Consider the following 17,577-nt stretch of genomic DNA (forward strand, 5'->3'; position numbering starts at 1 on the left):
TGTTCTCATTGACCTTCTCTAAACATGTGTGTGTCTACAAGTGTATCGATTTGTTCAATTGACATGTGTGTGTGCGACTGCTGACTTTGCTATGCTGATATCTGCTGTGATGCACACTGCGGTCAACTAGCCACAGATCATCATACAAACACTGACCACTTGAGCCAAGGACCAATGATGGAACTGAGCTCCAGTACTGGTCAGAAGACCATTGGGTGGCATAGGCAAGTTGGGGTGAAGGGCCTGTTTCCATGCTCTAGATCTCTAGGACTCTAGGAGAAGGAGTTAAAAATTGAAAGAGACAGAGGAACAAAACAGTTACTTTTATGTCAAAGATGGAATAATTAACATACTTTGGCCAGGTAATGTGTTGCATTAATTGAAGTCTTTCAGCCAGCCTACCTCTGCCTGTGGAGCTTCTGATTTTTCACCCACTTCTTCCTTCTCTGTTTGGGTTTTGCTAAGTAACAAATTAAGAATTATTAGCGTTGTAATCACATAATTAAAGTAAGTGCACTTCACTAAACAAAGGAAGAATTGAACTGAGATGAGGAGTGACATCAATTATGAGTGCATTGTAGATGCAAATACCTCAAATTATTCCACATTTCTGAATTACCCATTTGTTTTTTCTGTTGGTTTTCACACTGCGAAAGTGCTTTCCAAAGTGCTTTCCAAAGTGCTTTCTCATATCCCTTGGAATTCTCTGACTTTGTTTGTGTTTGACCTTCACCCTGACTATAGGACTTGAACACAAACATTAGGGTTGAACCCCCAGTGAACTCCCCAGTACAAAGGGAGTGCTGCACCGTCAGAGATGCTATCTCTCAGTCCAGACATTTAAAAAAGTATTGAGCCAGCTGGAGTCAAAAAAAATTATGTTGCACTATTTCTAAAAAGAGCAAAGAGCCCAACATCCTGGTCAATATTGGTCTTTCAACCATTATTACATTACTGATTGTGGGATCTTGCTGAGTACTACTTGGTTAATGTGTTTTCCTCCTTATAAGACAAATAGACAAAGTCTTTTCCCTGGGGTGGAGGAGTCCAGAACTAGAGGACATAGGTTTATGGTGAGAGGGGAGAGATATAAAAGGGACGTAAGGGGCAACTTTTTCACCACAGAGGGTGGTACGTGTATGGAATGAGCTGCCAGAGGAAGTGGTGGAGGCTGGTACAATTCCAACATTTAAAAGGCATCTGGATGGGTATATGAATAGGAAGGGTTTGGAGGGATATGGGCTGGGTGCTGGCAGGTGGGACTAGATTGGGTTGGGATATCTGGTTGGCATGGACAGGTTGTTTCCGTGCTGTACACCTCTATGACTCTATAATCTGACTACATTTCAAAACTACTTTGTTGACTGTAAAGTGCATTGGAATGTCCTGGGTTTCTTTTTTATTCAGGGTGCTAGGAAGGTTGACTGCTTGGAAGTTAGGATGATGCCTCCTCGGTGTGAAAGACCCAATATCAGTTGGAGAAGAATTTGATGGGTTTTACCATTGGCCCCAGTGCCAGGTGTCTCATTACCACACAGAAAGAAGGAACTTACATTTATACAGCACTTTTCACAGTCTCAGAATACTCTGCATTTCCATAGAGTTAAGCAAATTTGATGTGTTGTCATTTGGCCAACGTCAATTCATGCAATGACATTCCAAATTCAATTTGGAACCAGGCCACTCAGTGAGACAGAAAACCTCGATCCAATTTTGTGGTTAGAGTTTATTAACCACTCAGTCTTACATTTTTTCCCCTAATCAATCTGTTCAGAGATATTATCTGGAGCAGGTGGGATTTGAACCCGTTCTCTAGGTCCATGGGTAGGGACACATCACCTCTGCACCACAAGAGGACCCCCTTCTACCAATGACGTCTAATTTATTATTAACCTATTTTTCTGAGCAATCTGTTATTACACAACCTTGCAGCAGGTGGGTATTGAACCCAGGGCTTCCTGGTTCAGGGGTGAGGGACATTCTCTCTGCAGCAGAAGGGAGCCCCCTCTACCGCTGTGTCTGCTTTTCTTCAAACCTATTTTTCTAATCAACCTCTTCAGAGATGCTAATACAGACACCCAGGTCAGGTATCACTTGAACCCAGACCTCCTGCTCCAGGGATAGGAACACTACCTCTGTACTGCAGGAGGTACCTTGGCTCTGCTTTATCGTTTCTTTAACCACCACTGCACCCAAAAGGGCTCAGCAGGACGTTTATACCATTCAGACTACACTCCTTCCACAAACCTTTCCCACCAGATCTCACAGCAGCAATGTCACTGGACAAATGGTCCAGAGGCCTAGATTAGTGACCTGGGGTTCAAATTCCACCATCGCACAAAGGCAAACTTGAAGTTGGTTCATAAAGAACATTCAATGTCATAAACTCTGGAATTGAAAGCTAGTCTCATAGTCTCAGTGTTATTAGCCATGAAACTAGCATCAATTTCTGTAAAAACCTATCTGGATTCATTAATGCCCTTTAGGGAAGGAAATCTGTCGTCCTTACCCGGTCTGGCCCCCATGTGATTCCAGACCCATAGCAACATGGCTGATTCTTAACCGCCCTCGGAAATGACCGAGTGAACCACTCAGTTCAAGGGCAATTAGGGATGAGCAACAATTCTTGACTTTGCCTATGACACCCATGTCCGAAAGAAAACAAATCTCCTCAGTAACTTCTTTAAAAATTGCTTGTGTCACCAATTAAAAGAACAGTTAATAGGCCCAACCCACCATCAATAACACAATGAGGGAAGGGATATAGCAGAGAGGGAGGTGGGTGAAATTAAAATGGAGTTGTTGGTGAAATTAATGGAATCTTCAACCATCTCCTTCGAAAGGCTTCGAGGATTCAGACCCTTCGGTCCAACCTGTCCATGCCGACCAGATACCCCAACCCAATCTAGTCCCACCTGCTAGCACCTGGCCCATATCCCTCCAAACCCTTCCTATTCATATACCCATCCAAATGCCTCTTAAATGTTGCAATTGTATCAGCCTCCACCACATCTTCTGGCAGCTCATTCCATACACGTACCACCCTCTGCGTGAAAAAGTTGCCCCTTAGGTCTCTTTTATATCTTTCCCCTCTCACCCCAAACTTATGCCCTTTAGTTCTGGACATGACTCTATGACTCTATGATTTGCACGATATCTCCATGCAAACCTGGGTGTGAACATATCTTCCCAATCAATCAATAAATCAATTCACCGATCACTCGCTTAATTACTTGATATGTTAATAATGACAATCAGGTAAATGATGAGGGACTTTTCTTTTTGGTATTGATAGAGGCCAATATATTGGCCAGGCAGAAGTAGGTACTGCAGATGCTGGAGATTACAGTCACGATTAGAATGGTGCTGGAAAAGCTCAGCAGGTCAGGCAGCATCTGAGGAGCAGGAAAATCGATTTTTTGGGCAAAAGCCCGAAAGCTTCCTGAAGAAGGGCTTATGCCCAAAACGTCGATTCTTCTGCTCCTCGGATGCTGCCTGGCCTGCTGTGTTTTTCCAGCATCACATTTTTCAACTCTGGTGTCCAGCATCTGCAGTCCTCACTTTCTCCTAAATTGGCCAATCTAACCAGGACGACACCTCTGCACTTTGTTGAACAGCGCCATACAACACGTGATGAATTGGGCTAAATGAACTGAGCATTAATTCTGGAAAAGAATTCAATAAAGTGCCTCAAGGGAAACTCACACCGAATGTGAGATCTGTATCCCAGTGGCACTGGGAAAACAGTGCGTTGTCCTGGCAATCGTGAGGATGTGAACAGCCAATGGAATCTTCAGTGAACACTGTTACTCACATTTTCCTGGTGCTAGGCCTCAGTCGCCGTAGTGACCTTGGTATCCGGTCAGCATCCTCAGCCGTTTGATGGAAGAATAATCGGAGATCTTCATCAAGGAGAATCCTGGTTGGCAGTGCAAGAAGTTTCTGGAATCCCATACAACATGAGAAAATTATCAGCCGGTAAGAGATACCATCTGACTTTATTTTATCGCACCACTGTTAAGCCTTCAGTTTAATGATGAGGTTTTCTCAGACACAACCTCCTTTCCTTGGCCAATAGGATGTTGGAGGTTAGAGGTCAGAGGTCAGAGTGCTATCCAGCCCCAGTACAAAGGGATGCTTTTCTTTTCGGAATTTTCCCATCCATTCCATTCCTGGGTTAAGAGACAAAACTCAATGCTAACACTCAAGGTAGTACAGAGGGATTCCAGCCTTCATTTAAAGCCAAGACTCCATCTCCGTGCTTGAAACCTGAACTGATTGGAACAGGGGTCACGTGGATCTCATTCACTATGAAACCCTTACTGAGGCTGTTAACCTGGGCAAATCAGGGAGCTCTGGCTGACAGAGATAGAGTCATAGAGTCCTACAGCATAGAGACAGGCCCTTTTGCCCAAACTGGTCCATGTCGACCAAAAATGTCCATCCACACCAATCCCATTTCCCTGCACTTGGCCCATATCCTTCTAAATTTTTCTTATCCATGTATTTGTCTAAATGCCTTTTAAATGTTGTTAATGTATCCACCTCAACCACTTCTACTGGCAGCTCATTCCATATGCGTACCACCCTCTGTGTAAAAACGTTGTCGTTCAGGTTCCCTTTTATTTTTTCCCCTCTAATCTTAAACTGATGCCCTCTAGTCCTCGATTCCCCAACCCTGGGGAAAAAGGCATTCACCCTACCTATGCCTCTCATGATGTTGTACACTTCTATAAGATCCCCCCCTCAGTCTCCTACACTCTCTAGCTTGTCCAACCTCTCCCTGTAACTCACACCTTTGCATCCTGGCAACATCCTTGTAAATTTCTTCTGCACTCTTTCCAGTTTAATAACATAGGGTTGGCACGGTGGCTCAGTGGTTAGTGCTGCTGCCTCACAGAGCTAGGGACCCGGGTTCAATTTCTGCCTTGGACAACTGTCTGTGTGGAGCTTGCACATTCTCCCCGTGTCTGCGTGGGTTTCCTCCGGGTGCTCCGGTTTCCTCCCACATTTCAAAAGATGTGCAGGTTAGGTGATTGGCCATGCTAAATTGCCCATAGTGTTAGGTGCATTAATTGGGGTAAATGTAGGGAAATAAGTCTGGAGTGGATTACTCTTCGGAGGGTCGGTGTGGACTTGTTGGGCCAAAGGGCCTGTTTCCATACTGTGGGCAATCTAATCTAATCCTTCCTATAGCAAGGTGATCAAAACTGAACACAATACTCCATGTGCAGCCTCACCACCGTTGTATATTACTGCAACATAAGACAAGATAAACAGGAGATACAGAGATTCGCCTGACTGTAGGGACAGAGTCTGAGTTGGCTGGTCCGAGCCCAAGTACTGCGCCCATGTAAACAAACAGTGACTGAGTGATGGGATACCGGCCTCCATACAGTTAATTTGGAACCTGGTCCTGTTTTGAAGGAGAACGGGACAGTTGTCTGTGGAGACCTGATCAATATTTGTCCCTCAGTTGACATCACAGAAATAGACTGTGCAATCATTATCATGTTGCTGTTTGTGGAGATTTGTAGGATGCAATTTGAATTCTCTGTGTTCCTACATTATAATAAGGTGACCCTGGTCATCATGGCTGTAAAGAGCCTGAGAGACTGGAGGTCATGAAAAAAAGATGAGACATGTGGAGACCTGATCAATATTTGTCCCTCAGTTGACATCACAGAAATAGACTGTGCAATCATTATCATGTTGCTGTTTGTGGAGATTTGTAGGATGTAATTTGAATTCTCTGTGTTCCTACATTATAATAAGGTGACCCTGGTCATCATGGCTGTAAAGAGCTTGAGAGACTGGAGGTCATGAAAAAAAGATGAGACAATTGCAAACCTTTTTTTGATGAATGTTTAAGGAATGAAGAAGATCCACTCCCTATGGCTAACACATAAAAGATGGGTGGCACTCTGACTTAAGGGAAGCACGGTGGCTCAGTGGTTAGCACTGCTGCCTCACAGGTCCAGAGACCTGGGTTCAGTTCCAGTCTCGAGGACTGCCTGTGTGGAGTTTACACATTCTCCCCGTGTCTGCGTGGGTTTCCTCCAGGTGCTCCAGTTTCCTCCCACAGTCCAAAGATGTGCAGGTCAGGGTGGATTGGTCATGCTAAATTACCTCAGTGTTCAGGGATGTGCAGGCTAGGTGGGTTAGCCATGGAAAATGCAGAGTTACGGGGATGGGGGAAGTAGGTCTGGGTGGCATGTGCTTTGGAGGGTTGGTGTGGACTCGATGGGCCGAATAGCCTGCTTTCACACTGCAGGGATTCTGTAAGGTACCAGAAACAATGCCAATGCCCAGGGTACACACCACCCCATTAGGTGGTACCTTCAGTGGAGAAAACATTTCAGGACACATTTTCAGTCTGCCCCCTTAGCCTGTTTGAACCATTCTGGTTAAACCTTATCTCACATCATTTAGCATCTTCATGTCTCTCTGAAATAATCCCTAATTATGGCCTTCAAAGAGTCACTTTAATTGTTAGGCAGGGCTGAACAATTGGTGGTTACAAATCACGCATTACGTAGCCTGTCTGACATGAATAGAAACACAAATTTGTACAGAGAAAACTGCAAGTCTCTACTTTAAAATCCCACATAAAAGCAAAACACTGCTGGAAATCTGGAAGAAACACAGAAAGTGCTGGAGAAACCCATTAGGACTGTGGAGAGAGAAACACAGTTAACGTTTCGCGTCTGATGAGCCGTATTCTGAATTCTGAACGGTTCTCTGAAGAACAGAATTCTGAAGAAGAGTCGAAACATTAGCTCTGTTTCTCTCTCTATAGAAGCTGCCAGACCTGCTGAGTTTCTCCAGCAATTTCTGTGCTTTCTTTTTGATTTTATGATCAGCTACAATTGACTGCCAGGTCTCTCTCTCTCTCTCTCTTTTCTTTCCAGTCTTCCCTTACTGCTCATGAAGTTGGCATTGTGGGGTTTGCTTGCAGCAGTTTCTCTGCACTGCCACTCGGTTCCGAATGTCTCTTTGGGATTTCTTGCTGAGCAGAACTGGACGTAGTTTCTAAGGTGGAGCCCTGTTCAGCCACGTCCTTCTCTCTCTTCTGGTTAACCGTTTGGGTACCGAACATGCCTCATTTGTCAGTTGCTACGTTTCAGGCTAGACGAGAGGGCGATGCAAGTTGGCAATATTTACCAGGGGCACATGTCTTAGGGGAAGCCTCTGCTTGCTCTTTGAGGGGCAAGATTGCGTCCAAACATGAGAGGAGCAGATATTCGCATACCCCTCCAGTCACACACATTTCCAGCTGATAGGCTCTCTGGTGCTGAGAGGAACCCTGTGGTGCAATGAGAAAGTCAACTGACCTATAGGGAGAGGCTGAATAGGCTGGGGCTATTTTGCCTGGAGCTTCGGAGGCTGTGGGTTGACCTTATAAAATCACAAGGGGCATGGATAGGGTAGATAGGCACTGTCTTTTCCCTGGGGTGGGGGAGTCCAGAACTAGAGGGCATAGGTTTAGTGTGAGAGGGGAAAGATTTAAAAGGGACCTAAGGGGCAACCTTTTCGCACAGCGGGTGGTGCTTGTATAGAACGAGCTGCCAGAGGAAATAGTGGAGGCTGATACAATTACAACATTTCAAAGGCATCTGAATTGGTATATGAATAGGAAGGGTTTAGAGGGATATGGACCAAGTTCTGGCAAATGGAACTAGATTAATTTGGGATATCTGGTTACCATGGACGAATTGGACTGAAGGGTCTGTTTCCATGTTGTATATCTCTATGACTATGACTCTATGATTATGACTATAAAGTCACCACTTAGCCTCCTATGCTTCAGAGGAAACAGTGCCAGCCTATCCAGCCTCTCCTTATAACTCAAACCTTCTAGTCTTGGTAACATCCTAGAAAATCTGTATTGCACCCAATTTCACTTTAATAACATCCTTCCTACAGCAGAGTGATCAGAATTGTATGCAGTGCTCCAAATGTGCCCTTATCAATGTTTTGGACAGCCATAACATAACATTCCAATGATCATGTGACTAAGCTTCAGGAATTGCTGAGCTATGAGTAGGCCTCAAGGGGAAAAAAATGGGTTGGGGAGAAGCAGTGGGACTAACTGGATTTCCCTTCAAAAGATCTGGTATGGATTCAGAGGGCTGAATGGTCTCCTGCATTGCGCTATTCTATTCTGTGCACGACAAAGGCTCTCGACAGAAGAGGGTGAATAAAGAACTGGGAAAGGGGAGTTAAGGGACCCAGGGTGAGGGGAAACACCAGGACTCATAATGTGTCTCCCTCGCCCTGCTGGCTTTTCTAACACAGTGTCAAAAAGTGTGATGCTGGAAAAGCACAGCAGGTCAGGCAGCATTCAGAGCAGGAGAGTCAGCGTTTCAGGTATAAGCCCTTCATTTAGCTCTCCTGCTCCTCGGATGCTGCCTGACCGGCTGTGCTTTCCCAGCGCCACACTTTTCGACCCTGATCTCGAGCATCTGGAGTCCTCACTTTCTCCTTCCTACCACAGCGACTGAGGCAAATACTTTCATGCTTTTGAAAGGAAAGTGGATGAGAAAATGGAACAAAATTGTATGCTGCGAAATTGGGGTGATGTGGATGGAATGCAATAAGATGTATGTCAAGCGTTAACATCGACGCAGACTATTTGCACGAAGTGATCAGTGACTGTGCTGCATACCATCTGGAATTCAATGTTAACCATTGAATCTGCTCAACCTCCCATCTCCTCCCCTTCAGCTAGTTCAACAGCATTTACGTGTGGTTTATTTTCCCCTGGGTTTGTACAGCTCCATATATTTGACCACTCACTCGATTTTCCCAAACCACGTGGAAGCATCTCTGGATTCTCCTCCCTGCCAGCTTTGTGTAGTCTGCAAACTTGGAGATATCACCTTTAGTTCCCTCATTTAAATCACTAATCTTTATTGTGAATAGTTGGGGTCCAGGTAACGATCCCTGTGGTACCCCAGTTAGCGTGACCTTTTATATATTCATAGAGTCATACGGCACAGAAACAGACCCTTCGGCCCAACTTGGCCATGCCAACCAGGTTTTCTTACCTGAACTAGTCCCGTTTGCCTGTGTTTAGCCCATATCTCTCTAAACCTTTCTTATTCGTGTACCTGTCCAAATGTCTTTTCAATGCTGTAATTGTGCTCACCTCTACCATTTCCTCTGGCAACTTATTCCATATACGCACCACCCTCTGCGTGAAAATAGTCCCCTACGCTGGGGAAAAGACCTTGTCTATTTATCCAATCCATGCCCCTCATGATTTTATAAACCTTTATAAGGTCACCCTTCAGCCTCCAATGCTCCAGGTGGAAAAGGTCCAGCTTATCTAGCCTCTCCTTATAAATTTTCCAGTCTCAGTAACATCCTTGTAAATCTTTATTGAACCTTTTTCAGTTTATTGACATCCTTATTATAGCAGAGCAACCAGAATTTATGCAGAACTCCAAATGCGGCCTTGCCAGTGTCTTGTACAGATGTAACATGACATCCCAATTGCTGTACTCAATTCACTCACTAATGAGGCAAGTGTGTTAAATACCCTCTTCACCACCTGGCCTACCTAGAACACCACTTTCAAGGAACTGTGTATCTGCACCCCTAGGTCTCTCTGTTTGACAACACTCCCAGGGCCCTTCCATTAACTGTTTAAATCCTGCCCTGGGTTGTCTTACCAAAATGCAACACCTCGCATTTATCTGCATCCATCTGCCATACCTCAGCCCACTGGCCCAGGTGATCAAGATCCCACTGTACTCTTAGACAACCATCTTCACTGCCCACTATGCCACTTGCCTCCAATATTCTCATCCAAATTGTTTATATAAATGACAAACAATTATCTAAGAGAGTGTTCGCATTCATAACCCATCGGTGTTGAGATCAGTACTTACAAATTAGGGTAAAATTTTGATCCAGGCCTACTTTCAGGCTAAAACATAGCACTACATTTTCTGGCATTTACTCGCGCCAAGAGTCTCAGACTGAAATTGGTCCCTGGATTTCATCAGCATCGTCAGTATGAGCAGCTGATCAAATTTTACAGGCAATGCGACTGAAATGAAGGGATCAGAATTAATGCCCATTCCCCCCTTGCTAACAGTTACTCCTGGATACAGTCTGGCAGTCCTGGATACGTGGGCCTCACAGACTCAGTCACAGAGTCATATAGCATGGAAACAGACCCTTTAGTCCAACCAGTCCATGCTGACCATAATCCCAAACTAAACTAGCCCCACCTGCCTGCTCCTGGCCCATAGCCCTCCAAACCTTTCCAGTTCATGTATCTATCCAAATGTCCCTTAAACGTTGTAATTGTACCCACATCCACCACTTCCTCAGGATGTTTACTCCACACGCGAACTACCCTCTGTGTAAAAAATTTACCTTATGTCTTTTTTAAGTCTCTGTCCTCTCACCTTAAAAATGTGCCCCCTCATCTTGAAACCACTCATCATGGGAAAAAGACAACTACCATCAACTCTATCTATACCCCTCATTATTTTATAAACTGCTGTCAGGTTACCTCTCCTACGTTCCAGTGAAAAAAATCCCAGTCCATCCAGCCTTTCTTTATAACTCAAACCTTCCCTACCCAGCAACATCCTGGTAAATATCTTCATTCCCGCTCCTCTTTGGACCTTTGCCTTGTACGGATTTGATACAGTTCATCCCGAAGCTTAATTTCTTTGCAGCTGGTAAAGCACACAGAGCATTAGACTTCCTAACTTGCTCTCTTGCACGAAGCCACCTCAAATCCTGAGCTACACAATGAAAAATGCTGGCCGCGACTTCTGGAACTTGTGCTTGTTGCTCACGACACTCTGCGGGGATTCGAGCCCACGTGTGCCTCAGCCTGAGGGAGCGCAGCACGGTCGAAAGGTGTCGCTTTTACAATGAGGGGATAAACCAAAGCCTGCTCTGTCGTCCTTCAGGCCGGTGCATTCCGTTCGGCACCAGTTTGAGCTGTACAGCGATGCTCCACCTCCCATCGGCCAATATCTGGCCTTGAACCAATATCATTAAAATTCAGATGGTTCCAGAGAGAAGGTGGGGAAAACTGCATGAGATAAAATGCTCACAAGGACGGCTGGTGAAGGCATGACAGCCTCTTCCTGTGCTTTAACAGCCCTGTGATTCAATGTATAGAGTGCTCTCTGTGGGATCTTGCTGTGTGAAAATTGTCTGCTGTGTTTTGACTGTACTTCAAAAGCACTGCATTGGCTTTAAAGCTCTGAGAAATGTTTTGAAGTTGCTATGTGAAACCACAGTCCTTACAGACTTTGACTCCAATGTTCCTCATTTTAATCCAGGTCTATTTTTCAACTGTGATGAAATTTTATATCTTTCCACTGATGATTCACCATTGTGTTTGGTTCTGTATTCATTTGTACTTGTATCCCTCAATTATCCTGGTCTCTTACCTTTCAGTTTTGAAGATGGAATAAGTTTCTGAGCATTTAACGCTGCCCAACTTCTCCAGAAGTGACCATTGACCAACAGGATATTCTGTTTACCCTGGGGACAGCTATGAACTGTTTCACGCACATCTTTAGAAACCTTTAATCACCCAATTAGGTACAGCCTGAGGCCTAACCCTGGTTGGAATTCCTCTGAAAGCCAGAAGCTGTGTGTGTTGTCAATTAACTCTGTCTCTCTCTTGTCTGCTGTATTGACGCCAGCGAAAGATCCCGCCAAAGAAAAGATATTTGTGAATCTTATGGACCTCTGTCATTACAGCCATCTTCCTCCAGACAGAGTTAGGGCTGGGCAACAATATGGATGTCAGCCCCTCAGGATAGTGCTGAAGTGATTAGACGCAAATATGATTGGAGAGGAAAGGGTGGCACTGTGACTCAGTGGTTAACACTGACGCCTCCCAGCGCCAGGGACCTGGGTTCAATACCAGCCTCGGGTGACTGTCTGTGTGGAGTTCGCACATTCTCTCTGTGTCTGCGTGGGTTTCCTCCGGATGCTCCCACAGTCCAAAGATGTGCAGGTTAGGGTGGATCGGCTGTGCTAAATTGTTCAGGGATATGCAGGCTAGGTAGGTTAGCCATGGGAAATGCAGATGGATGGATCTGAGTGGGATGTTCTTCAGAGGGTCCATGCAGACTCAATGGAAAAAAATGACCTGCTTCCACACTGGAGGGATTCAATGACCCTGCATCACAAAGATGTGGCAGACTAATTAAATGCAGAGTTTAGTTTTCACAAAGGAGGACACAATAATGTCCCAAAAATGTTGGGTTACACAGGGACTAGTGAGGTGGAGGGACTGAAGGAAAGCGGTATTGGTAGGGAAATGGTTTTGAGGAAATTGACGGGATTAAAGGCCAATAAATCCCCAATAGTCTACATGCCAATGTATTAAGAAAGCAAGAGAATACAGCGTTGTGAACACAGCCCAGTCCATTGTGCAAACCAGCCTCCCATCCATTGACTCTGTTTCTTCTCGCTGCTGTCTCGGGAAAGCAACCAACATCATCAGAGACCCTTCCCACCCTAGTTATAATCTCTTACACCCTCTTCCATCGTGCAGGTTTACAAAAATTTGAATATTCGTATAAATAGATTCAAGAACAGCTTCTTCCCCTCTGTTATTGGACTTTTGAACGTACCTCTCAAATATTAATTCTGAGCTCACCCTCTGCACCTTCTCTGCAGCTGTAACACTGCATTCTGCACTCTGTTCTGCCACCCTGACGCCCTTTGCATGGTATGAGCAGTCTGTACAGCATGCAAAACAACACTTTTCACTGTATCTCGGTGTTTGTAACGTAAATCAATCAATCAATCAAATAGAGGAAGCTGTGGCGGTCAAGATTCCATAGACTTTGGATCAGGTCTTATGGTTTGGAGGTAGCTTGTGTTTAGCACTGTTGCCTCACAGCGCCAGGGACCTGGGTTCAATTCCACCCTTGAGCGACTGTCTGTGTGGAGTTTGCACATTCTCCCCTGTGTCTGCGTGGGTTTCCTCCTGGTGCTTCGGTTTCCTCCCACAATCCAAAGATGTGCAGGTTGGGGTGGATTGGCTATGCTAAATTGCTCCATAGTGTTCAGGGATGTATAGGTTAGGTGCATTAGTCAGGGGTAAATATAGGAGAATGGGTCTGGATGGGTTACTCTTCGGAGGGTTGGTGTGGACTTGTTGGGTCGAGGGCCTGTTTCCACATTGTCGGGATTCTATACATAAAATGGAAGTAGAGAAACAGGGAATTATAGAGTGGTCAGGCCCTGATGTCAATTGTAGGGAAAATGGTCAAGACCAATATGAAGGATTTAATAGCATAGCACTTTGGAAACACTAAATTAAACAAACAGTCAGGATGAATTTATGAAAGGAAAAATCATGCTTGACAAATCTACAGAAAGGTTTTTAGGATGTTTCTCATAGAGTTGATTGGGGGAGCCAGTGGATGTGGTTCACTTGGACTTTAAGAAGGTTCACAATAAGGTACTACATAAGAGTTACACATAAGTGTAAAATTAAGCACGTGGGATTCGTGGTAGTGTGCGGATATGGGTAGAGAACTGGCATACAGAACAGGAGGTAAGGAGTAGGGATAAATGGGTCTTTTTCCGGGTGGCAGTCAGTGGGATACCACAAGGATCAGTGCTGGGATCCTAGCTATATACAACATATGTTAATGATTCAGATGAGGGAACTACATGTATTATCAAACACAGAGTTGCACCTTTAGGAGCTTTTTATGGAATTAAACACCTCCCACAGTCCTCGTTGGCTCCACACTCACATTGGCCAGCCCCAATTCATTGATCTCTGAATCCTCCCTCTGGCCATTTGTCCCCGATTGGATAACAAGCTTAACTGGAGCACTGAAGCTTTCTGTGAAAGGTCAGGACTCTATATTGGTCCCCATTTCCGGTGTCTGAACCCTGATGAAAAGCCTCCACATTGCCTTCACAAATTAACTGTCCCTAATATCCCCCACTAACCTGTTGTCTCAAATAGCTTTGCTGAATTGGATCCTGCTACACTCATATACAAACACAATCTTCTTCCTGTCTTACAAACCTCAAAAGCCTACAGTGTAGATCACTCATTCCTGTAACGACTGCAGCTACAAGAGTAGATCAGAGGCTAGGAATCCAGTGAGTCGTAAGACACCTCCTGACCCCCCAAAAGCCTGTCCATCATCTTCAAGGCACAAGTTAGGGATGTGATGGAATACAGGGTGACCCCCGTAACCACTGGTCCGGGTAACGCAGTTTCAGTTACCCGCGGTCCGAACACATAAAAGGAACATTCCAGAAGCAAGGACCAGGAGGCTGCCAGGAAGGTATGTTTCCCATTTAAATGATTGGGTTAGTACCTATCTGTGGTTTTGGGCTTGCGCGGTAGGTGTTGGAATGTATCCCCCGTGGGTATGAGGGAGGACCACTGTACTCCGCACTTGCCCTGGATGGGTGCAGCTCCAACAACACTCAAGAAGCTTAAAACCATCCAGGACAAAGCAGCCCGCTTGATCGGCACCACATCCACAAATATTTTCATTCCCACCACCACCAATGCTAATTTTGTGCCATTATTTAAGGAAGGCTACAAGGTAAAGCCAGAGACCTACAGACCAGTGAGCCTGATATCAATAGTGGGTAAGTAGATGGAGGGGAATCTGCAAAACAAGATCTACATGCATTTGGAAAAGTAAGGACTGATTAGGGATGGTCTGCATCTACCGCCACAAGATGGACTGCAGAAATTGACCAAAGATCCTTAAACACTTTCCAAACCCATGACCAGTATCACCCAGATGGTGAACAGCAGCATCTGTGTGGGAATATGACTGTCTGCAAATCCCTCTCTGAGTCACAGACCACCCTGGCTCGGAAACCTATCACCATTTCTTATTTGACGTTGATCAGAATCCTCAAACTCCCTATGTAACAGGGGAGGGATTAATAACTAAGAGGCATAGAATTAAGGTAAAGGGTAGGAGATTTAGAGGCAGTTCATGAATAATTCTTTCGTCCAGAGGGTGATGGGTATCTGGAACTCAAGATGGTAGAGGCAGGACCATCGCAACATTGTATATAGACAATCAATTGAGGCATCATTGCATACATGGTCAAGTGCTGGAAAATGGGGCTAGAATAGTTAAGTGCTTGGTGAACAATGAGCCAAAGGGCCTTTTCCTAGCTCTATGACTCAATGACCAACAGCTTTCCTTGAGTAATTAGTGATGGACATTAAGTGCTGGCTTTGGCAGTGACTCCCACATCCTGCCCAAAATTTTTTAAAACAATGGTGGCTCAGTGGTTAGCACTGCTACTTCACAGCGCCAGAGACCTGGGTTCAATTCCCGCCTTAGGCAACTGTCTGTGTGGAGTTTGCACATTCTCCTGTTTTTATGTGGGTTTCCTCCGGGTGCTCCGGTTTCCTCCCACAGTCCAAAGATGTGCAGGTTAGGTGCATTGGCCATGGGAAATTGCCCGTAGTGTTCAGTGAAGGGATAAATGTCGTGGAATGGGTCTGGGTGGGTTACTTGTCAGTGAGGACTTGTTGGGCCGAAGGGCCTGTTTCCACACTGTAGGACTCTAATCTAATTCTAACCCCTGGTTCCCAGCTCTTTTGACAGTGGGAACAGTTCCTTCTGATTCACTTTCTCAAAGCCCTTCTTGGGTTACATCCCCGAGAGGGAGGTAGAGGAGAAGCTGACAAAGATGTCAGAGAAAGGATGGAAGAAAAAGAATGGAAGGAAACAGAAAAAGAAAGCAAGGAATGAGAACAGGAAAGAAAACAGCAATGTGTGCTTCGGAAGATGTTTCCCACCTTCATGTAATCGTTGAGAACTGGGATCCGCTTCTCTGCAATTTCCTGTCTGTTGCCGATAAAGACTTTCCCTACGAATGAAAGCAAGGACAGCCTGTTACAGATGGGACAAAGGGGAATGGATCGACCTGAGTCAAGAGACATCTAGCCCCCCCCCCCACAGAGATTGCTGCCAAGCATTCCAGGCGGCCTACAGGCCCCCCCCCCAACACCGACCGCTCTGCCAAGATTCAACCTTTCGGAAAGTTGACATAGCATCATGGCAATATCACTGCACTCGTGATCCGAGAGGCCAAGTTTTCAAATCCCACTGTAACAGTACCTCCCGCAGCAGCTGGCAATGCGGAGGGAGGTCACTGAGAAGGGCACTCAGAGCAGCTGAACCGATCCTCTCCGGAGGAGATGGGAACAGGCCATGTGCCTAGAGGTGGCTTGTTGGCAGCAGACTGGGGAGCTGGCACTCCGGCCAGGTTTGATACCCCTGCGTGCCTGGCATCAGCTACAGTCACAGATCACACAGACAGCCTGGTCACTGAGCCTATTGTTCCTCAAAGTCAAATGTTAGAGGCAATCCATCACTATTCTGAGGCAACCTCTCTCTTTCCATGCCAGAAAAGGCTGACTTATTTTAAAAAAAAAGGTTCATTCACAGGTTCTGCTGGCTGGACCAGCATTATTTGTCCCTCCCCAATTACCCAAAGCCTGTCCATCATCTCCAAGGCACAAGTCAGGAGTGGGATGGGTTCCTCCCCATTTGGCTGGTTGGGCACAGCTCCAACAACACTCAAGAAGCTCGAAACCATCCAGGGACAAAGGTGGTTTTGGACTGCCTTCTTGAAGCACTGCGGTCCGTACGGTGTCGGTGGGTCCAGGGTACTGGTCCGAAGGGAGTTCCACATGTTTGACCGAATGACAGTGGAGGAAGGTGATCTAGTTATGGAATGTGGGCTTGGAGGGGAACTAGCAGGTGGTATGTTTCTGTGCATCCATTGCCATTATCCTTCTAGACGAGAGAGGTTTAGAAGGGCTGCTTTGTCCTGGATGATGTTTATCTTTTCAGTGTTGTTGGAGCTGCTCCCATCCAGGCAGGTGGGGAGTATCCATCATACTCCTCACATGCAACTTGTAGATTGTGGATAGACTTTGGGGAAGCTCGATTATCCGATCGAGATGGGCGGGCAGTATTTCATTCAGATAATTGATTATTCGGATGACTGATCCAATGCCTCTCCAAAAGGACTTGGAGTTTTCTGAAGTTTCCTTTTTCCTCTCTCTGCCTGCCTTGTTCCCTCTTTCTGTCTCAGGGTTTGTTTCTGAGCAGACACACACGCGTGTGTAAGGGACCGGCAGCATTGCTGAAGCTTCTCCCCGCTGCTGCTTCACTTCAATGGGATTGACAGAGCCAGCACTTGCTGAGTCCGCTCCCCGTTCAGAAGACTAGGCAGCAGCACAGTGGGTCAGTAAATGCCCCTCACCCCCCCACCCCACACCATGTGCTTTCAACTCTCCACATTTCCAGCCAGCGGATGGAGTGAAACAGCCAGATGCCTCTTATCTCTTCCCCTCAATGGGAACAAAATGAAGTAACGGAATGGAAATGGCAAGCCGGACTGGACACCCAACAGCAAGACTGCTGCTGCCTTTGGGGGGTAAGTCTCAAAATAGCACAAACAGACACACACACACACACAGACACACAGATCTCTCTCTCACAGACACATACAATGATCTCTCTCTCTCTCTCACGCACACACAGACACACTGATCTCTCTCACTCACAC

General features: G+C 45.7%; 1 protein-coding gene across 1 annotated transcript in view; it reads right to left on the reverse strand.

Moving 5' to 3' along the window:
- The window catches only part of ncf4 (neutrophil cytosolic factor 4), an 83,696-nt gene that overhangs the window by 38,736 nt on the left and 27,383 nt on the right, over positions 1-17,577 (reverse strand). The window contains exons 4-6 of the mRNA XM_043679769.1: positions 15,797-15,867; positions 3,815-3,942; positions 403-460 (exon numbers count right to left, since the gene is read on the reverse strand). Coding sequence (XP_043535704.1) covers positions 403-460; positions 3,815-3,942; positions 15,797-15,867 — 257 coding nt within the window. The remainder of the gene's footprint in view (positions 1-402; positions 461-3,814; positions 3,943-15,796; positions 15,868-17,577) is intronic.

The sequence above is a fragment of the Chiloscyllium plagiosum genome, chromosome 39 (assembly GCF_004010195.1).
Source record: "Chiloscyllium plagiosum isolate BGI_BamShark_2017 chromosome 39, ASM401019v2, whole genome shotgun sequence".
NCBI classification, from domain to species: Eukaryota; Metazoa; Chordata; class Chondrichthyes; order Orectolobiformes; family Hemiscylliidae; genus Chiloscyllium; species Chiloscyllium plagiosum.